Source organism: Spea bombifrons, chromosome 8, assembly GCF_027358695.1.
Source record: "Spea bombifrons isolate aSpeBom1 chromosome 8, aSpeBom1.2.pri, whole genome shotgun sequence".
Lineage (NCBI taxonomy): Eukaryota > Metazoa > Chordata > Amphibia > Anura > Pelobatidae > Spea > Spea bombifrons.
In genome coordinates this window covers 40,145,815-40,169,606 of record NC_071094.1, presented here as the reverse complement: position 1 = coordinate 40,169,606, position 23,792 = coordinate 40,145,815, and the positions used below count along the sequence as shown (strand labels likewise).

The window sequence follows — 23,792 nt, the reverse complement described above, 5'->3', positions numbered from 1 at the left end:
CATCCTCGCTCTTTCAATCGCTTTGCGGTGGGCAACAGGAAAATATTTCTTATTATATTATATATATATATTTCTCCTGCAGGTTGTAGGTTTTAACCCTTTCGTGTCCAGAACAAATGTCTCTTCAGCATGTTGATCCCAGTTACATATTTCCCATTAAATTATTATTAAATTCTGTTTGATCACAAGTGTTTGCTGCTTTCACCTGCTTTTCCACCAAATTTTCTGTTTTTAATCCCTACTGAATGCCCGAACTTTTCCCCTTTGCCTCATTTATATTTTTTTTTTCAAGGAATCCTTAATTGTCATGTGACACAAAAGCAGGCACTGATAGGATGTTGCCCTAGACGTTCTGCATTTCCCAAATTGTTACGTTATTCACTACCTGTTGAGCTATTGTACAGCGCTGCTGAATATTTCGGCGCTATACAAATCAAAAAACAGTAATAATAAAGCAGATACTTATGGGGAAGCGCCACAATTTTAACACATGGAATTATTAAGTACTGAAATTAAATATGTACAATAATTTAAGGATATATTAGCTATATATATTGTCCAATTGTTTATTGAAGACTAATAATAGTAAAAAAATCAAATAAATAAAATAAAAATGTAATTAAAAATAAAATAAATCATGGAGATGTCCCGGGACCTATAGCTGCAGCCTTGAAGGTTAGGACGCGTTAAGTGAATGCCACCCATGATGCAGAAGGGTTACAAAGTAATAAAACTTCAATAACTTAACAAATCTGAAAAAAAAGTGACTTCACTTACCCGGAATCCCAACAATGTTCCCACCAGGAGCCCCCCCATCAAAACTCAACTCACCTATACAGCATCTCCTTAAATTATACCCCTCAAAAGTAACCAAACTAGTTTTTTCTTTCTATTGCCATGGATACTGGACCATAACTTGGAGGAGAACAAAATAGCCATTCAGCAAACATAAAAAGAGCCAGGAAACCGGAATGTTTAAAATGAGTCCGACATGAAAGAGCGCTGGGACTCTGACCTTAATCAAAGAACGCGGGGTGGGGAGGGGGTCTGCCGTCAATTCTTAACCCCTCTGGCGGCGGAGGGGTTAATTCGACCTTCAGCGCAGCCTGGTTTATGGCAACGATTTACGTAAAACTCATTAAAGTCTTTTCCCTTGGAGTGACGGGCATTATCAGCAGAGATTAATCGCCAGGGTTTTTAGGTGAGCTCCATTTTTAAAAAACGCAATAACAAAGGGCTTTGTGTCGTCTGATGAAAATCAATTAGAGCGGGTACGGGCCGCAAAGGCAAACTAACATCACTCATCGGGAGCCCCCCGGCAGCCGGCGCGATTTGTCTTCCGAGCCTCGGCGATCAGGAGCTATAGTCCCATCGCGGGGAAACTCATTTCTTCTCTGCGGTGTGGCCCCCGCTCTCCTCATTTTCGAGGACCAATACACAAATTACTTTTAATCATTCTTTTGGGGGGGGGTTACGGACCCTCGCCATCCGCGTGTAAATAAAAGCGGGTTACTTAGCTTGGCCTTACCGGTTCGACTCTTCATCAACGACCAGGTACCGCAGGGAATGTTGAAGACAATAGATTCCTCCGAACACGGCACACATTCTGCGATAAAAAAAGGGGAAAAAAAGCCCATTTAGAATCATATGTCATTGTACAGCGCCAAGGACTATGAGAAATCCATAAACGATAACGGGATTCTGGATTAGCAGAGATGGCTGTGCTGACCGCAGATTATTCCTCTTGGTTAGTAATAAGAATAATTTAGTAACTTAGACCATCAGGTTCAGTTCTTCTACCTATCCTTATAGCCCAGGGGTGTCCAACTTGCGGCCCTCCAGCTGCTGCAGGACTACATCTCCCATAATGCTCTTTCAGCTAAGCGGATGGCAGAGGGGTATGGGAGATGCAGTCCTGCAGCAGCTGGGGGGGCGCAGGTTGGACACCCTTGTTATAGCCCATACGGCTCGTGAATCTGATGAGACCAACGACTGATTAAGAGTTTTTACAGCAGGACAAAAACAGGCGGCCCAGATGGGCCAAATGGGACCGACCTGCCGGCAAAAACTACTTCTGTTTCTAAAATTATTTTTTTAAAGGAGAAATTATTGGACATAAAATACACGTACTTTATTTATTTTTAATGTATCTTCAACAAGAACGGCTGTAACCCTCACACGCTCTCGATTCCCGCGTCTGTCTGTGTATCGGGTTTCTAGATGTCTGCTATTGGAAATAAACTTGTAAAAGTCCCGACGCTTGACTGCTTGTTACACCGAAAGGCTGCCGGGCCGGCGAGGAGATATCATCGCAGAAGTGTTGACAGCGCCGAGGTGTAACGTATGCCCCAAACATACAGCGATTGCGATCGATACGAGGCCAGAGAAAGACCCTGGGTACGTAAACGGGGGGCTTCTACGGATGCCTTAACTTCAGGTGACCTTTTCAAGAAGAAGGGGGGGCGACTTAAAGTACCCACGCCGGGGCGGACTTGTACAGGATTCACCGTCCTCAGACACAATAGACCATTGAGTGAGTTTCGGCCGTAGCCGGAGTACCAGGTAAGACTTTGATGCCATTAACCCCCGAACGACAGACGCTTAAGCCGATATTCCTCGCTCTAATTAACTCTCGGCTGTCACCGGCGACGAGCGGAGCTTCGCTGAAAGAAGGGACCGCCGTGCACTCCGCTTCAACTTTGCCCCGGCGACTTCACATCATATTACGGCTAAATTAACAGTTGTGAAAATGTTTGGCCTGCCAGGGCCATCTTCGGCAGCCTTTAAATGCCATTTCGGTTCCTATCAAAGCCGGAATCAGCGGCTGTAATTTTTAATGCAGCTGCAAAACAATGGGCCCCATTAATATGTGAACTCCTGACAGCGATACTCGCCATGATTTATGAGTTTGCGTATAATTTGATTATTCTATTAATTTCGCTGATTACTGTTTCATCTAATAGAGTGAAGGTCACTCCCAAAAATAAATCTTCATTATGTTCCACGGAAAGTAGATGCCGGCAACGAGTTGTTTTCTTTAATTAAACGCTAATGTAATGGGAAAGAAATGGGCTCCGGGCTTCCCGCGGCTGTTGGGAAGTCGGCGGTGGAGGCTCCGCGTTCAGGCTCTGGTCAGTGCGCTGAGCTGCCAATCACACATGCCAGCCGCAGACATTGCCAGCCGAGCCCAGAGAACACAGCAGCCTGCGCGTTATGCACCACGTGGATGTATATTAGAGCCTGCTGTGTTTTATCTGCACTGGTGAATTAAGGCAAGCGATAAACGGGGAGAAGAAAAAAGTATTTACAACTACGATGTTAAGGATGTTGTCATTAAAAAAAAAGCCCAATAGAGACTTAAGGAAGTTTAACTTTACTGAGAGGGTGGTAGATAAGTGGAACAGCCTCCCAGCAGAAGTGGTAGAGGCTAATACAGTGAGGGAATATAAACATGCATGGGATAGGCATAAAGCCACTCTGACTATAAGACAGTTTGCTCCGGTTACACCCAGACTGGCAGCTAAAGGGTTAATAGCTGGTACTCGTAACACTGCTACGCCATGGGTCGCCACAAATGCTCTCAATGTATTCTCTCCTATGCACCCTAACGGGGTAAATATTCTATTTTCATATAATAATGCACGTTTCCTTATTATAGGTTCATTATATAGCGGGTCTTGTGCACAGAAGCTTACAATCGAAAAGATCTGCAGCTTTGCGGTCCTGCGGTGCAAACAATAAGGGTCTGTAAAATGTTCAGGTTGGACGCTGAGCGCCCAGTTCTTTGCCGGAAGGGATTCTTTAATCATGCTGAATTTTAGCCGTATGTATTATTTTACCGGGAACAATTGTCATGTGACGCAAAAGCAAGCACTGATAGGACATTGCCATAGACACTAAAAATAATGTTCCTTTGTTATGCGATTACGCCTTCGGTGTAAAGGTTTATTAACCCAACACCCCAGCGGGGGCAATAAATAATTTGGATCAGTTTACTTTCTCGATCCGTTTTTTTTTTTTTTAATATATTTAAACTTTTTTCCCCTTTTTATTTACTTAGCGATACTGTTTACTGTCTCTGCTCTTTATAGATGTTGGGGATCTGTCTCGTGATTATTTACGTGCGAATATTTTATCATTAATAAATATATTTGTTATTTATTTTCCCCTTTGATAAAACGTTAAGCAGAGCGTGTTTCCGCGCACGTTACACGCACACGTTACACGCACACCTGCAGCACCGGGACATATGCTTTTGATTTATTCGTTTTAACACGGGAAGGTTTCTTTTAAAATGAAACGTCTCATCGTGCAGGAGCCCTCAAAACCCAACCTACAAGGGCACAGGAGCGCTCCTTAGCTTTATTAACGATAATGCTCACTGATCTGTGAATAACCTGAGAAGATTATTGAGTTACTTTCCCAATCCGTCCATCCATCAGCGGAGAGCGGGCTTCACAATGATAGATCATCCCACCTTCTTCATGCTTATCCCGAGTCAGCCGCGCTCCTCTGGGGAGAAAACAAACAAACGGCTCGACTAACACGGACCGCTTCTCCGCCGCTACGGATCTTCAACACCCCACACGGGCAACGCCGGAAACCGGACGGATTCAGATTACAAATATTCCTTTTTTTTATAAATCGGTAACGGAAACGGTGTTAGTTCCACAGAGTTCCGCAGCGTTCCGGGACGGTATAAAACCCTCTGATTGGTGTCTGACCCAACGGGTTATAGAGACTTCGCAGCAATTAATTGCCGCCGATCCTTCAGCCTTCCACAGGCTACTACAGGGACCACTGATCCGACCCATTCAGCCCCCCGTCTAGTCGGCCCATTTTCATGATTGAAAGACTCCAACCTGAATCAGTCGTTGGTCTCGTCTTAGATTCAGGAGCCGTACGTCTATCCCATGCATGTTTAAATTCCTTTGCTGTATTAACCGCTACCACTTCCGCTGGGAGTCTGCTCCGCTTATTTTTACTTTACCACCGCAGTAAAGTAAAATGTCTTTACATTACATATAAACCCCCAATCCAATGTTTTGAGACATTTTAGGGTGAGATAAATTTAAAAATGTACATTTTATAGTTATTTTTATAAATAAACAACGGTACGACCTATGAGAATACAGGAGTATCATCGCTTTGTAACTCAAAACTTAAATGTTTATATATTTACTTTTTTTGATCATTCAGAACACCAAAAAGCTGTTTCTTCTGCATTTTGTTTCGCTGTGTATTTTTAATATCCATAAATAGAGGGTATTTACTTAAAAATACACAACCATTCAACAGTTTGGGGTCACTCAGCTGTTTTTATGGAAAACTACGAAATTTCTCGCTGTAATATAATCGCAAAAGGAGATTTCTAACGATCAATAAGCCTTTTAAACTTTAACTTGGATCAGCGAACACAGGAGTGATGGGAGTGATAAAGGGCCATTGGAACACAGGAGTGATGGGAGTGATAAAGGGCCATTGGAACACAGGAGTGATGGGAGTGATAAAGGGTCATTGAAACACAGGAGTGATGGGAGTGATAAAGGGTTATTGGAACACAGGAGTGATGGGAGTGATAAAGGGTCATTGGAACACGGCAGTGATAAAGGGCCACTGGAACACGGGAATGATGGGAGTGATAAAGGGTCACTGGAACACAGGAGTGATGGGAGTTATAAAGGGCCATTGGAAGACAGGAGTGGTGGGAGTGATAAAGGGCCATTGGAACACAGGAGTGATGAGAGTGATAAAGGGCCATTGGAACACAGGAGTGATGGGAGTGATAAAGGGCCATTGGAACACAGGAGTGATGAGAGTGATAAAGGGCCTCTGTACGCCTATCAAGACCTTCCATTAAAAAACAGCCGTTTCCAGCTACAAAAGTCATTCCCAACATTAACCCCATCTGTGCTGGATTTATGATTTATGGACAATATTTGCTTTTCCTTCAAAAACAAGGGAATTTCTAAGTGACCCCAAACTTTTACACCATAGCGCGTACTGATTGGTGAAACAATGTCGGGAGATTTTTTTGGTGGCTCCGAAGCATTATTCTGTTTATGCAGGGCTACGTTTATAATGCGGGGGGATGTGACTTCCAAATGTCTTTGAATCATTCACATAAATATGCATGCGTGCCGTTTATAACAGTAGCCTTGATGAGAACACCGAGAGTAACTGTCTGCTGGAATCGCTTAAGAGGTTTACATTAAAACGGGCCGCGGGATGACGGTGAGAAATCACAGGGCAAACGGCACCTTATTCTGATAACCCGGTGATAAAAGCTGTACGCAGTGATGTATTGGCCCCGCAGTCACCACCCTGGTATACATACTAAACAATAGTCCGCCAATATTGTTCATTATCGGCGAGGCGATAAACCCATCGACGTGTCACATTCGGGAGCTCAAAATATAATTTTCAGGCTAAATCGGAAATCAGATATTTGTGTTTTTTAAAGCGACAGCGCAAAATTCCAATTTGTTAGCAGATGTCACCAAACGAACCCAGAAACAAAATAGTGGTCTAGCTAGACGCTCATTATATTATATTATATATTTTCAAGACCGGAGTCCAAAGTGCCCGGGTCTCGCTACTTTTTCAGAACCGGTACAAAACCAACCATTCCGATGGTCGGGTAAATGTTAGGGTGCCGGGCAGATATATTACATCTATGAAACCACGATCTTTTGACTTCAGTTCCTTACAGATATGATGCAAAGAACGGGTTTGCCCGAGGTGACAACCTTCAAACCGCGCCCTAGACCATCTCACAGTACTCAACGACAGGGAAATACAGAGCTGACAGTGTGCTCAGCATTAGTCAAGGATGCTCGGTGTGAAGAATGGGTGCACAAAGCCCCTTCATGGCCCAGGACTACTTTATTCTCAGATATTAACCCAAGAAGTAACAGCCTGGTGGACCAATTGGCTTTGTTGACCTATGGGTCCCACCTTGTGCCAGTTGGAGCGTCCAGCACCAAAGAGTCCCACTGGCAGCAGAAACCTCACAGAGGTCATCCGGAATAACTAACGGCTCTTCCTAGTAGCTCAGCCCAGGGAAACGTTTGCCAGCCTCTGACCGACTTCAATGGGAACTTTACACGAGTAAAACAAAATGGCGCTGACCCAACGGTGAACGTCTCGCCCACTTTCTTCCAAGTTACAACCAACGGCTCTCAAGATGCAACCAACAACCCCGGAAGACTCTACCATGGGCCATAAACCCACTGAACGCACGAGCCGTAATCCATACCCACCTGCAGAAGCACTGGGGGAGCTCTCCTAAGCCGTACATGGGGAAGAGGAAAGGAGTGTTGCCGTAGCAGCCAAGGCATCGCAGGAAATGCTGCGTGGCTTTTAATCCATCGACAGTCTTGGTGGTCGTTGACGCCATCGCTATGGAACACAGGACGAAGTGCTGCAAGCTTGGCGTGAGCCGTTTCAACTTCAAGAACTCGGCGAACGTGCTTTCCGTGTGATCTGCAAGAGTCACCATACAGCAGGTGAGACCGTGTGCTTGAGAATAAGGAGAACGTTTTTGGGATGGGAGCAAAGGCTGGCAGGGGGGGGTGGTACGGGGGGTCATTTCATCAATGATCTATAAATCTCTCCTAGTTAAGTGATATCATACCTTGGTATTCTTCTGGATGTTGCTCGAAGTCTGCACAGAACGTGAGAAACTTCATGAGCGTTCTCTTCTCCACCATGGAAAGCTGCTTACTGGTGAACACATCCGCTCGCGAGCACGGTACCTGGGAATAACATACCCTGTGTTCAGAATCCGGGGGGCTTGTGATATATCAAAGGGATAAAACAATGGTTTCTACTGGTAATTATACTGCATTTCCAACAAAAAACATGAAAACTAAACGATTAAAAAACCTCAAAATAATTTAGATTACAGCTGAGCAGAAAAAGAATTTCAGAAATGGTTAAAGCAGCCAATTTTTAAATATTAAAACAAATAATAAAATAAGCAAAAATAAAATGTTTGGTTAATTATCAACTCTAAGGGGATTTATTTAGGGAAATTCTCATTATTCAAGAACTTGGCTTCTTTGTTCTGGAATAACTTCACTTATTTTATCAGAGCGTCTTTAACCGATCAGTGTTCACTCTAGCAAGTTGAATAAATACAGCAACCGACCTGCTCGATTTTTCCATCGTAGTATGTTAGAATCCTAGTGATGTTCTTGAACTCTGTATAGCGACTGACGTTGGATTTGATTAGTAGATTAATTAGCATTCCCCGGGAATACAGAAACTGCAGAAATAGATCATAAAGAAATAAGTAAATACAGAACACATTTGTCAAATGGTATGTAAATGTTGCCTTACTTTCTAAATCTATATATTTAATAAACTACACTTGTATTTGTATTGTACATTTTTCCATTCGTAACAAGGGGCTCTGGACACATCTTTATGGCTCGTGCTTGACATTCATTTCTTGCCCATTTACCCCGGGAGTTGAATTGCTCACTGGACACTCCTGTGCTCCAATGGCCCTTTATCACTCCCATCACTCCTGTGTTCCAACGGCCCTTTATCACTCCCATCACTCCTGTGTTCCAATGGCCCTTTATCACTCCCATCACTCCTGTGTTCCAATGGCCCTTTATCACTCCCATCACTCCTGTGTTCCAATGGCCCTTTATCACTCCCATCACTCCTGTGCTCCAATGGCCCTTTATCACTCCCATCACTCCTGTGTTCCAATGGCCCTTTATCACTCCCATCACTCCTGTGTTCCAGTGGCCCTTTATCACTCCCATCACTCCTGTGTTCCGATAGCATTTTGTGTCCGCTGATCCAAGTTTAGGTTTTAAAGACTGATTGATGGTTAGAAAACCCTTTTACAATTATGTTACAGCCCTTGTTTTCCATAAAAACAGCTGAGTGACCCCAAACTTTTGAACTGTAGCGTGTATATATTTTGGACGGTTACCAGCCAACTTTATCTCACGCCAGAATGTTATATATTATAGAATGGTATATATTATAGAATGTTATATATATTATAGAATGTTATATATTATAGAATGGTATATATTATAGAATGTTATATATATTATAGAATGGTATATATTATAGAATGGTATATATTATATGGCTAACGGGCAGCACTGACCTTTGAAACTAAATCAATGTTAAACCTCCGTCCCTCTTTTAGAATCTGTGAATAGGTAACGGCTTTGCCCGGCTCCGGCTGGCAGGTTTGAGCAGCGGTCGGTTCCGTCTCTGTCGCGTCGCATGTTTCCGGGCCGGAAGTGCTAAGCGTCTCGCTGGATTCGTGATCATTCCCCTCTGGCTCCTCGGGACCAGCGTTTTCTGGGTCGTTTGTCTCTTCTGGATCTGGGGTAATCGTACCCTGGTTAATACCCGAGGACGAGCTCTCCTGAGGCTGTGGTTCCGCTGGCAATTCTGCAGATGAAGTCGTTAAAACCTCAGGGTCAACGCAGAGAGCCCCAGCTTCTTTCACATCATCTGTATCTTCACTACTATAAGAAAGAAGAAGAAAAAAAAGTTATTTTTATATATATTTTTTTGTAGTAGTAGTGATGAAGTCCACTGCCCTGCAGAGGTTGTCCGTATCAAAACACTTTGTTGAATAAGACAATCACATTGAGTTCGCACTTGTGCTATCCTAATCCTTCATTCAAATATACAACGTTGGGTTAAAGATAAGTGCCCATCTTTTAAAGTGCTTAATTTTAAAAGAAAATGCACCAAACGTCCACAAGTAGCCACCCTGCTTCACATCACAGAGATACCTCGGATATTACAAGCTCTTCACGGCTTAGAACCACGGCTCGGGGGTTTTTATCATTTAAAAAGTGTTTCCTTCCCCCAGCACTGTATACAGTAATATCCCCCCCAGCGCTGTATACAGTAATATAACCCCCAGCGCCGTACACAGTAATATACCCCCCAGCACTGTATACAGTAATAACCCCCCCAGCGCTGTATACAGTAATATATCGCCCCAGTGCTGTATACAGTAATATACCCCCAGCGCTGTATACAGTAATATACCCCCCAGCGCTGTATACAGTAATATACCCCCCAGCTCTGTATACAGTAATATACCCCCCCAGTGCTGTATACAGTAATATACCCCCCCAGCGCCGTATACAGTAATATACCCCCCAGCACCGTATACAGTAATATACCCCCCCAGCGCTGTATAGAGTAATATACCGCCCCAGCGCTGTATACAGTAATATACCCCCCAGCGCCGTATACAGTAATATACCCCCTGTGTATCCAGCAATGTTGGTCAGCATTGATAACAACCTGGTTTAATCTCATTCTGTTTCAATAAACTCCCTGGGGGCCAACATTTTTGTCAGTCATGGGATATTTTGGGCAGCTTTCCCTGTTCTAACACCACACTGAGCTGATGCTTTATGGCGATGCTAATGAAGTCCATTCCTCCATAGAGTTTCATCAGTCAGAGTGTCTGACTAGGTGATTAAGACTGAGCCATTCTATTGTTTCCCACAGGCAGTGTTTTTATTTTATTAAACAGCGCAATTCATTTTTAATCTGATACTAGTGTCACAATAAAGTTTGACAGTCGCTTTAAATTGTATACATTTTAACGTTTTTTTTTTTTTTTTTTTTTTTAAACACACTCATTGTCCTAGCTGCCAATCTATTCAACTGATGATGTCAACGGCCTCCTGATGTGCGCAATTGGAACAGACTGTATGGTTCAAACCACAACCTGATACCTCGTACATCCGATCACAAAGGTTTGTTCTATAATCAAACGGTATATTTATTTAAGTTGACTTTATTTTTATTTTTTATATTTTTTACGTAAAACGTAATTTTTCTCTAATCTTGCGAACGGAATACTTTGGCCGCGTTTCGCACCGAGACCGTTCGCCCCTCTGCTCGGCGACATGGCTGCTCAATGCGTCCGGCGTAAATGATTCTTCTGCCTAATCTATCTGTCCTCAGAAACTCAATTACGCCTTTGATTTGCAGGAAGGTAGAGAGACTTAATCACGATGATGAATCGCGAAGGGAGAGGATTCTTTCCACACACACAAAAAAAAAAGACATTTCTTCTCGATCCGCATCTATATTAGCAGATGAAAAAGTGCCACAAGGATCATTAATACTAATTTCGGCTACAAGATATAATTATTAAAGTGGAAAAAAAAGAAGATTTTATGGGAAAATAAACCATAAAACCTAATTAAGTGGATGAAGTCTTCCAATCTTCTCCAGCCGCTTCCAATATAATGTAAATATTAGACATCATCTTATTTAAGGGACGCTGAAAAGTTATATCCAAGTCTAATAGATTTTTAACCAAATTTTGATTACATTTAGCACCGCTGACATGTTGAAAATTGATTGTAATTATCCCAATGAGTGCCTCGCGGGCATGCGATGGATTTAGTCTCTTTCTGGCACGCGAGAGGTTAAAAAAATATAACTCGCAAAAGGATTCGGGTGGCGTTATATCACCACCCCCACTCTGAGCCACCGACATATCCGGGTAATTGTATGCTTTTATTATATTGTATAATATAATAATGTATTGTATTCTATAACATATTTGTTTTTATATATATATATATATATATATATATATTATACGCACACAATATTATATGCCGATACTGCATTGCATCTCTATATGATAGAAATAATTGTCTGTTGTATTTTATACCATATTTGTCTAATATATAGACACACACACATACATATATACAGTATATATATCTATACATAATATATACCGGTAATAGACAATGATGGTATAAAATCCAACAATTATTTCTATCATATAGAGAAGCCCACAGGAATGATGCAGTATTGGCATATATATATATATATATATATATATATATATATATATATTATACGCACACACAGAGATATTATATGCCAATATTGCATCATTCCTGTGGGCTTCTCTATATGATTGCAAATATATCATATCTGTTACTGTATTTATAGAATATATATATATATATATATTATATAATGTTTGTCTATGGTTTCATATGCCAATATTGCATTGTAAATGTACGCTTGTATGTGGGAGACATCTGAGCTTTTGCTTTACTGAGAAGGTAGTGGATAAGTGGCACGGACTCTCAGCAGAAGTGGTAGAGGCTAAAATAGTGAGGGGATTTAAAAGTGCATGGGGCACGCATATGACTCCTAAATAGGACCAAGGACTGGTTAAAGTTCTAGCCCAGAATGGGTCTGCTCTGCTGTTAGGTTGTATGTTTCTATGCGGCTCATACTCATAAACAGCAGCCAACCGGTGGCCACCTCCACCCGCTGGAGGATTACGGCAGGTAGAAAGCTACCGAACAGACCTTGTTGTTGTTGCCTGAGCCGGCGGGGCGAGTTCAGTGGCCCGGATATAACGAGTATAAATGCAGATGAGGGCTGTTTCTATATATTTAGGTTAATGCTGTCGGGTTAATGATGATTCCCGTTTGATTTCCTGCTGAACGCGCTCTCAGAGACGATCCGGCGGATTCTTCCGCCTCGGCAGGCAATCACTTTTCGTGTGTACTAACCGGCGACGTGCAACAGAAAAAAAACTGACCTTATAAATAGGGCTCGTGTTTTGTCTGCTATTCGCTCTTCTGGTGTTTTTTCCACCAAAACGATTATTAAACGGGACAGGTAAATTCCTCAGGAATTATCAATCCCAAAAACTTTAAAAAGGGGGAGGGGGGGAGTGCAATTTCTTATTTATTAGGGGATTCGACTCCTTGCAATCAAAATAACAAATAGAAATGATTTATGGTTTTCTGTATCGCCATCATATTCCGTGGCGATGTACAACGGGTAAATTAGATATTATTAGCAAACAAAACAATTCATAGAAATTCTTTAAAATTTATTAAAATAACTAATAGACAAAATAATTTATAGAAATAACAGCAATCAAAATAACAATTAATAGGAATTCATTAAAATTAATTAAAATAACCAACAGAAAAAAATATTTGATAGAAATAAAAATTCAAAATAACAATTATTAGAAAATAAAACAACAAATAGACATATCAGAAATATTATATTACAGAATCAGCCTTATCAGTCCTTTGGTGTCGTCTTAGAGCCATGATAGCCGTATGCCTATCCCATGCGTGTTTAAATTCCCTCACTGTGTTAGCCTCTACCACTTCTGCTGGGAGGCTGTTCCCTTCATCGAGAGGTCATTTACACCATGTAACACTTTCTGCCCCCAAGTCTTTTTCATATCCGGCCCCTTTAAGCATCTACTGGCAACACGTAGGATGACAGATCACACAATGCAAGTGACTGACTGTTTATATATAAAAATAAAATGCATTTGTTTTAAACGCGCCGGCGTGTGGCAGAGAAGCGCCCAGGCCTTGTGCTTTATGTGGATCTGTAATAATATTTACAGCCAAATTTCCCCCAGCCGGGCGCCAGGTTTAGGAGGGATATTAGATTACCAGGAACGCCGGTTATACTATCCCTATTGTTTCTACGCAGCCATAAATAAAGAGACTCCGTAAAGAGAATTTTATTTGAATTTGTCGCTTGTCAATGTTAAGGCAGTCGATGGAACTCCATTCACATCAATAACGCCGGGACTGAGCGTGCAGCCATGGGGGTGTATTAACTAAACATGGGGTTCGCGGGAGAGTCCATTGATTGTCACTGCCTTTCACACAGAGGAGGCTCACCGGGGCTGGCCTTTCATATAAAAACATAGTAACCGCTGAAATATTCCTCTCCTGCACACCGGGTTCAGGAGAGAGTTCAGAGACCGGCGACTAAAACGGTGAATGGTTTTCACGATAAAGGATCTCATTAGGTCCGGCTTGGAGAAGAGGGGAGAAGAGAAGGAGAAGAAGAGAAGAGGACAAGAGAAGAAGGAGAAGGGAAAGGGAGAAGGGAAAGGGAGAAGGGAAAGGGAGAAGGGAAAGGGAAAAGGGAAAGGGAAAAGGGAAAGGGAAAAGGGAAAGGGAAAAGGGAAAGGGGAAAGGGAGAAGGGAAAGGGAGAAGGGAAAGGGAGAAGGGAAAGGGAGAAGGGAAAGGGAGAAGGGAAAGGGAGAAGGGAAAGGGAGAAGGGAAAGGGAGAAGGGAAAGGGAGAAGGGAAAGGGAGAAGGGAAAGGGAGAAGGGAAAGGGAGAAGGGAAAGGGAGAAGGGAAAGGGAGAAGGGAAAGGGAGAAGGGAAAGGGAGACGAGAGATGTGAAACATTTAATTACATAAAGGGATTTTACAAAGTGCATTAGGGAAGACGACTTCTGCATTTGGATTCGTACAAATTGCAAATTTACCGAATTTTGGTGAATTCGGCGATCTGCACAAAGATAAAAAAAAAACAGAACAGACCCCCCTACCAAGCGGACGAAAACAAAGCAACAAACTCAGAACACTTTTCTGAAATTTGTTGCCAGAAAACGAACCAAAAATTTCACCTGAATCGTTTTTGGTCCATCTGCACACGTCTAGACGGAAGCTTATTTCAAAAGAGTAGAAATGTTAGAACAAGAGGCTATAAAACCAGAGGGTCGGAGGCTTAGATGGAACGGAAGGGAGTTTTACTGCACTGAAAGGGTGGTAGATAAGTGGAACATCCTCCCAGCAGAAGTGGTAGAGGTTAATACAGCGAAGGAACGTAACCATGCATGGGTTAGGCATACGACTCCTGAATCTAAGACGGGCCCAAGGGCTGATTAAGGTCTGAGTCTCAACATCAGGTAAAACAGGAATACTTGATTTAATGAAAATAAAAAAAGTCAGGTTCCATGTTCCCTTCTGATGCATTAAAGAGCAGGGCGTTTTAAGCCTTCTGTCTGGTGGACTGTTACACATATGATGTCATTCACAACCACCGCTCTACAGATCACACAGAAATGTATCATTCTTACGGCCGCACCGATATATTCTGGCTGATCGTATCGCGAGACTTTTTTCTGCAAGTTTTTTTTTTTTTCTTTTTTCAGTAATTACCTGGAACTGCAGAAAACTTCGATATTCCGCACGGTCCGGTTCCTCCGGCTCAGGCAAATACTTTTCTCGCTAGCCAAGATTTGCCCGATTCCAGGTTCAGCCTCCTCGCCGGTAACGTCGTCTTTCTGAAGAAACACCAGCCGCCATCAGAAAACCTCAAACATTCATGAAATAGTTTGAAATGACCTTAAAAAGGGACGGTTTTATTCCCCCTCCGAGAAAGTTAAGGGTGACTGGTGACCGGTAATCAGCGACTTACCTTACAGTCTTCTATCCACGTCTGTAACCCTGAAAACGTGAAGCTGGCCCAGTTCCCACCGTAGTAATTTCTCCTGTAATAAGAGAAAAAAAAAATAACCGAGTGTTAAAAGGATCTCATAAAAATGTACTTTGCAATTAATTCCAAACTGTCAGACTTAAGTTATAACGACAATTTGTATAAAAAGAAAAGAAAAAAAAAAAGTTAAAAAGAATTGTAAATTTACAGACGGAAAAGGATCGCTTAAAAATCATCACTCAAGAGAATAACAGATTAATGGGTCGGATGCTCGGCCAGGTAGGTTTATGGCTTTTATCTCCGGCTCCAAATAAAAAAGGGATAATGATACGAGCTTGCGACAGGATTCAGAGGAACTAACAGGAGAGCTTGATGGAGAGCTTTGTTGGAGGTTCTACGTCTCTCCCGCGTTCTAAAGAGGGTTCAATGGGCTGGGATCTGGGGTGACCAAGGATCATGGTAAGTCCGAAGGGCTGCCTGGGCGTTCCAGATTCATCCAAGGCTACGGTTATCGTCTAATACGAAGAGCCAGAAGCACTAAAAGCTTTGGGAGGTCCACGAGCCGGTGGTGGCTGGGGTATTTAGTAGCGCTGGCAGAGTTTGCACCTTTCCGCATCACGCTAGAGCATCTCACCTCTTATGCTATGTTGGTCAAAGTGGCCGAAAATGGCAACATCAATGGGTTTCGTGTGCCGAACATGAAACGTGAAGTGGGTTGGACAGACATTACTGTTTACTATAACTTTACTAAATCCTCGAGATTTATTCCCTTGAGTTTTTCCTACATCATGAGGCTGAGACGGTTCATTAAAATCCCCTGATTGGTCGGTGACTTGGGGACTCTTGGGGTAACTTCACCGATTAGGTGACCGTCTGGAACTTCTGAGGACTCTTCCTCGGATGGAAGGATTCCACCAAATTAGCGGAAATGACTCTTGTTTCTCTGGCGGTCTCTACCTGTCTGCTCATGTCTCTCGAGTGTCCACCACTGCTTGTACAGGAGCTCACGCTCATCTCTATCCTCGAGGTAAGTATCGAGCCCTGTCGCAATCCATCGGTGGCACATACCACGAGATCCCATCAAAGTTAAAGCGGTGGGTCGTAGGTGTCCTACTGAGCACTTCTCATGGAAACACTCCGCAGAGCACCGGGACGCTTCAACAAAAAAACGAGCAGTGATCAGAGAGTCAACTGAACGTTTTCGATATCACCGCTCCTTTAACAGACGCTCTGCTGACGTATCGTACTTAGAGACGGAGAACGCGAAGGAACCAAAACCTGAACGGAAAATAAACTAAGTAACGCTAAATAATTGCAACCGCGTCTCTCGGTGGGACAGAAGTGAAGGTAGGAGCTCGTTCTTATGAAAAAGTCCTGGACAATAAGGGCAATCGGGTATAGGAACATTTTTGCTGACAAATGAGCAAAATTACTGTGGGAACTAGATTAATTTCATATAAAAAAAGAAAAAAAACTCCACAATCAACTCTCCGTCGGCGGGTTTCCCGTTAACCGCTCCGCGTCAGGACTGAATGCCGATCGCCGGCTCTCTGAATTGCAAATTACTTTTCTAAATCACTTAATGTCCATCCTTGAAATTTCACATGTCAACATCTCATTAATATCTCCAGCGGCGGTGGCTTTTGTGAGAAGAAGCGCAGGCTGCATTTATTGAGACAGATAGCTGGCACGCAGAGACGGGCCTCCTTCAATTACAATTTGGCAGAAGCTCGCTTTGGTTTCCAATCAGTCCGCGGGAATTTATGACAAGCGAGCAATCGAGTGTCCGCTCGGAATGAGATTAGCTGCCGCTGATGGCCGGGCCGGGCCGCATAAATCGGCAAGGACACCGTTCAGCCCATTATAATGGACCGCTTCAATGCCATGGAACCCCAGCGCTTCGGTGGCAACTTTGTGAAAGTAAATACCCCGCGATAGCAAGAAAATAATAACTGAGGTGCCGTTCAATCTACTCTGCGGAAGAGCACTTCTTAGAACTAAATGCCGCTTTATAAACATACTCCTTGTTCTATTGCAGGTCGTAACTCCTTCAATAAACAGTAACATTTGGCTTCCTTGATTTTTTATTTTTTTTTGCGGGGAAGATTTTATTGTCATGTGACACAGAGGCAGGTACTGATTGGATGCGGTCATAAAAACTGAAAAACAAATCTAAGATTGTGTATTTTTTTTTTTTTGCTCAAACAGTAAATGATTATAATATATAATACACACAAATTCACACTATTGTTCAAAAGTTTGGGGTCACCGCTGTTTTCAGGGAAAACGAGGATATCTCTGGCTGTAACATAATTGCAAAAGGATTTCTAACCAATTAGCCTTTTCAACTTAAACTCGGATCAGCGAACACAACGTGCCGTTGGAACACAGGAGTGATGGGAGTGATGGGAGTGATAAAGGGCCATTGGAACACAGGAGTGATAGGAGTGATAAAGGGCCATTGGAACACGGGAGTGATGGGAGTGATAAAGGGCCATTGGAACACAGGAGTGATGGGAGTGATAAAGGGCCATTGGAACACAGGAGTGATAGGAGTGATAAAGGGCCATTGGAACACGGGAGTGATGGGAGTGATAAAGGGCCATTGGAACACAGGAGTGATGGGAGTGATAAAGGACCTCTGTATGCCTATGAAGATTCCTTTAAAAATCAGCCGTTTCCAGCTACAATAGTCATTTACAACATTAACCCCGTCTGTGCTGGATTTCTGATCATTTTCATGTTAACAATAAAGCGTGCAGTTTTGTCATTATACGGGTTATATGAAACTAGGCATTGAAGCATTAAGCCAGCAGTGGATGAGAACGGATCATTTGCTAGAGAAAACGGTTTGTCTGATCCGCGATTATATCGTTACCTCTTGAATCGGGCGAGCGTGCTGCACTGCAGCCTGTATGAAAGTAAAACTGATCGCTTCTCTTACTGTGGAACCAGGAAAACTGCACTTATCCAAGGCAATTATCTTCAACACACGGTTTATTTGTTATACGGAGCTTAATAAAAGCATCAAGGATCGATCTAGTAGCGGAACGCTGCGTCAAATCCCGTGTTCTACGTAACAAAAGTACATTCAGACTGAGAGTTTGGTAGGACCGTGTACGAGAAAGAATTCTTCTAGTGTATAACCTTAAAGGTGCTGTTCCACTCAGACGAAACAAACAATAAACCTTCGCAGATCACTTTATTCTTTCATCGAAAGGTTTAATCAAACAGAAACGTTTAAGAAGCCTTTGTAGCTTTTGTTTCAAAAGGGAAGCCGATATCCACGAACTATTCTCTGGTGGAGAAAACCATTTATGTGCAAATAAGTTGTTTATTGTTTCCTAAAGATGTAGTGAAGAGGAATTCTCATATTCTCGGTATGTCCCGTTGAATGACGGTTTGACGAATGATATTACAGGGATTTAAGAATTAGAAACGCGTCGGATTTACTTACGCGTCGAGGTGGAGGACCCTCTGTCCGATTCTTGAACAAGCAGCAGCGATGATGGATTCCGGAAGGCCTAAATAGTAACAACACGGCTGTTAGTGATGTAGAGGACCGGCACACATCGCTAAGGCGTTTCTGCTGCGGTTCTTCATGTAATCAGTGAATCATAAACATGTTTACACAGCACATAATAGAGCACTGTGTCTAAAACCAACCAAGCTGGCCGGGGGAAGCTATTAATCAGCACACGCTCTACTTCCTGTTTCTCAGAAACCTCATACGCCTTTAAGAGAGGGTTCAGAGCAAATGTAGTCCCCCTCAAGGTTTCTAAAAGGCTGGAGTTTACATGATACTCTTTATTTTTTTTTTTTTACCAAGGATACCAAGAGCGGCATGCCGGGAGCGTATAAATGATTCACTAATCCCCTGGGTCTTGGAGCAGGAACCTCAGAGTCAACAAGGAGGAGACATATTTCACGCGGATAAAGCCAGGTCAATGAGCGGCACTTTAAATAAGCACGACTATCCTCCTCTCCAATTACCCCAAAGAGCAGCAGCACCTGACACCCGCCGAGCTCCTTCCCGAGTACTCAGGCAGGTACTTCTCTACGATTTAACTCTTACCTATTAAGTGCAAAAAAAAAAAAAAAAAAAGGCCCGGCATGTTTATTTGGTGAATAAAAAAAAAACAAACACATATTACAGACTTCTGAAAGGTGACTGTCGCCTACACAACTTATCGAATTAGAACAAAATGTAAATGTTTTAAGATATTTGCCTGAAAAAGATAGCGCTATTTCACCTTACGGAAGCTGGGATTTGTGGCAAAAGGTGGCCAAACAAGCCTGACAAAATCCTGTCCTAAAAACTTTAATTTTCTTCTGAGGCTGCCCTCGTAAAGGCCAATCAGATTCCGCCAAATGGGAGGAGTAAAATAAAGGAGAGGGTTAACTTAATGTGAGGGATTATAATTTTTTTTTTATACTTTTAAACATGTAAATACATGAGATATAATGGCTTTTTCATTTTTATTATTATTATTTTGCAATGCTCTCGATGCAATATGGATAAAGTTCCCTTTTAGGGATCTCTCATATGTCTTATGTTTGTTGGTGATGTCACAATGACATCACTGAGCTCAGTGTATTGTTTAATTTTTTATTTATTGCATTTTCTTTTTATTTTTGTTAACTTTTTTTTTTTTTTAGCAGAAAAAATTCTATTTTTCTTTACTTTTCCGCTTGCGGTCAGAGGGAAAAATATTGTTGTTTCTTGCTCTCTGTCCTGCGACCTCCCCTGCGCTGATCACACTGATCAGCAAGCAGGTCTCCATCGACTTGCTCGTGGCAATGCGGGGGGAGAAATCAGGGGTCCCAGAAGGTCTAGACAGACCCTGCTGAGTCTCTCCTGTCCTTTAGAGGCCCTTCTGGTGGTCTTCAGCAACGTCGCTGGCTTCTCCTGCCATTTGTAGGAGTTCTCTCTCGGTTTTGTCAAATCTCCAGTTTATTGGAGCAAAATAAGCTAAAACCGGTCGATATAGACCTTCATTCCTGTACACAGTGCTGGGGGCCAAGCTAAAAGAGACATATTTCTTTCCGTGGAGATTTAAGGTGGCTTCTCAATATAATACTGCTTTCCTACACGTGTGAAGACCACCGCAGGGGTCTACTGAACCGTAAAACACAACATTTTATTGCATGTTTTCCGCTGCAAATAGGAGTTTCATTTACACAGCAAAAAATACTAAAATGTATAAAATGTTCAAATCCCGACTCAAAGTGTTTGCCATAATGCAAAAAGTGTATTTTTTTTTTTATAAAGACCTGTACGAGGATTGACTATTTTAACTTAGTTTGGTAAAAGACGCTTTATCTGTCCATGAATCGCACGGAAAACGGGATATGATTTGTCTCCTTGAAAAAAAAACAAGGACATATTTATCTAACTGAATGACTGAAAAAATAATCTATCTTTTTGTTTTCGTTAATATATTTTCAAAATTGCATTGGGATCAAAAATTGATTTTATTTTTTTTTTTTCCTCCCCACCACTGTACTTACACAAAATAAACATAAAATAAACTACTTACACCGGTCTTGGCCTATCAAACAATAAATAATAGATTCCCTTGACAGGACTCTGATGACCTGGCAAAGCCCGAGTGCTTTCAGCCAAAATCATATGAAACCATAAATCATTCTCCACTTTATAGAACGTTTCAGAATGGATTCTCGCCTTCTACCTTGAAAGGCATTCCGTGCGTTATTTATAACCGCGGAACCCGCGAGAGGAGAGAAGATTGCAGGGAACGAGAGAATTTACAGCGACGGCGGCGTTTATAAAGAATAACTACTTCTGGGGAATAGAAATTACCCGGAGTTACCAGAAAAGGGCCGGGATCGGGGAGGACGCCTCGTTACCCCGACCCGAAACGATCGATCCGGGGGTAAGGGAGCCAAAGTCCCGGTTTATGGGCGAGGCGAGCGAGAAGAGCTTTGATTCTAGAGGTTTTTGGTCATCTCGATGACATCATCTTTGATGGGCAGGCCGGGGAGCTTTGTCAACGAGCGGACCCTGGGACTGAAATATTAACCCTTTATAGCCCATCGTGAAGACTATGTAGTGACTACATGTGTTAAGCAAATGGCTCTACTACTGGTCCTCATGGAAACCTTGACTTGTCATTTAAAGATACAGTATTGAGTCACCTGTATTCAAGCAGGGATATCAACCGTAACATACGGGTAGCAAAAGCACCATTTGGGAGTCTTATATATATACGATCACAGCATGGTAGAATAGGAAGAAGTCGGCTCCAGATTGTGTGGCCCTGAGATTGGGGTAAAATCCCCTGAGACTCAGGGGCAGACCGTGAGCGCTCCCGGGTACTTAGACGACTCCTCGTAATTGTGATTCACAGCAAAAATTGGACTTTCTATAAAAAGCAAAATATAGCGAAGGGTCTTTTGGACAAATATATCCCTCATTGTACTATTGGTGTTTTTTTCGGATGTTATAATGTAAAATTAACACCAAAATGCATCCATCAGCACATCACCGACAAGAGGAAAACAGCTGTTTGCAGGTAGGATGTTGACAGGGAAGTCAGAGTGCGATTTTTAGATGTAGGGCTTTCATTGATCTGGGGGGGCGACAGCGAATTATAATCAAACCCACTTTCCAGCCAGCTGGTCAACTCCAGAACTTACTTACGTTCAGTAAAGTATCATGTTAGTGGCAGGCACGCTTAACTTCCACCGCCGTATTAACCCCTTAACACTAACGCCCCTGCTTACTTCTATGAGCTCTGTACAAAGCTGTAACGGCTCCACAACACCCGAGAGCAAAGGATACGGACTTACAAATTGTTTATTTTTGGGATAAATTATCTCATGTCCCTTAAAACAGAAGGCCAGTGGGCGATGCCAACGAAGTCCCCATCTCCATACAATTCCATTAGCCAGAAAGTCCTACTGAGTGATTAGGAGTGAGCCATTCTACTGCTTCCCACAGGCAGTATGATAAGGAGTCAGGGGGGGTTTGCTCAGTAGATTGCGGATCATATGAAGCTGCCTGAAAACATTAGTTTTAACAAAAAATAAAACAAAATAATAATAATTAGCCCAATATTTTTGAAAACATATTTTAAATCTGATACCGGGGAAAAATGGTGGAATTTCACTTGCTACAGAATCTGGATTAAAAATACATATAATTTAATATATACATATACACACACGCCATTGCATAGGTTTATTTAGTGAACTGAACTACAAGATGTAGGATATTCGAAAAAGTTGCAGATCCGCTTTAAGTTGTTTATTTTTTATTTTTTATTAAGCCTACAGAACCCCAGGAACATTTATAAAGAGAATATAATGGTTATTTAATGAAGTGACCTTCCCTGCTAGTTTAGCGGCAAAACCGAATACGCAAACTTTACCAAAGCCCCCTCCTTTTCTCTATCATTTAAATAACATTTGGACTCCGCACATTTATTTTTATCACTGTAGGGGAAAAAAAAAAAATCAATGCGTAAAAATGGACTTTCGGCAAATGAAAAATCAGCAGCTGAAATGAAGATAAGTTTTAACTTGAAACTACTTGTGAGTCTGAAGTCATAAACAGCCTATCGACAACCATCGAGGATAAATATATCTTCCTTTATGAGTCCGGTGGATCTGGAGCGCTCCCTAATGCGCCGTTACAAATTATTAATGGGCGCACTTTTTCCCTCCTCTACCTTAGTGCAGATTGCTGGCCAAATGTAGTTTTTTTTCCTCTATATTTTTCATGGGTAGGAGAAAAATTCTGGTGGCCTTCATAAATTATTATGCACTATTTTACAGGAGCGCTCATATATTAGCCACAGGTAAGAGACTCCCGAGCTTTCAGAAACGGCACAAGATAAAAAGTTTCGTAGCCCTAAAAACGACCGTCAAATTCCTGAGACTTTGGTAACAATTATAACAAAAAAATATATATATATATTGAACTCGGTCATTTGTATGTGTTGTAGTATCATAGCCCAATCTACTAGACAAATAGCCGGATTGTTATCATACCACCTTGCGGTAAACCATGGAATGGCTCAGTCTTAATCACCCAGCTGGATAACCTGACAAATGAAAGTCTATGGAGGAAGGGACTTCATTAGCATTGCCATAAAGCATCAGCTCAGTGTGGTGTTTGAGCTGGGAAAGTCACCCAAAATATCACATGACTGACAACAATGGCCGCTCCAGGTCTGCAGATAAAGAGGAAACATACAAACAGAATTTGACTGCAGATAAGAGCCATTCGGCCCGTCTAGTCTACCTGTATTTCCTGTTGTAAAGACTCAAACTTTAATCAGTCGTTGGTCTCGTCTTCAGGAGCCGTATGTCTATCCCATGCATGTTTATATTCTCTCACTGTGTTATCCTCTACCATGTCTGCTGGGTGGCTGTTCCACTTATCTACTGCACTCTCAGTAAAATAAAACTTCCTTACATTCCATCTAAGCCTCTGACCCTCTAGTGTTAAATCATGGCCTCTCATTCTAACATTTCTCCTGCTGGGAGGTGGTTTTACCTATCCACTA

At 42.2% G+C, this 23,792-nt stretch overlaps 1 protein-coding gene across 1 annotated transcript in view; it reads right to left on the bottom strand.

Annotated features, from left to right (window-relative positions):
• CHM (CHM Rab escort protein) overlaps window positions 1-23,792 on the bottom strand; it is a 39,530-nt gene that overhangs the window by 14,223 nt on the left and 1,515 nt on the right. Inside the window, exons 2-9 of the mRNA XM_053473071.1 lie at window positions 18,716-18,782; window positions 15,241-15,313; window positions 14,982-15,106; window positions 9,137-9,506; window positions 8,153-8,269; window positions 7,637-7,757; window positions 7,263-7,485; window positions 1,529-1,606 (exon numbers count right to left, since the gene is read on the bottom strand). Coding sequence (XP_053329046.1) covers window positions 1,529-1,606; window positions 7,263-7,485; window positions 7,637-7,757; window positions 8,153-8,269; window positions 9,137-9,506; window positions 14,982-15,106; window positions 15,241-15,313; window positions 18,716-18,782 — 1,174 coding nt within the window. The remainder of the gene's footprint in view (window positions 1-1,528; window positions 1,607-7,262; window positions 7,486-7,636; window positions 7,758-8,152; window positions 8,270-9,136; window positions 9,507-14,981; window positions 15,107-15,240; window positions 15,314-18,715; window positions 18,783-23,792) is intronic.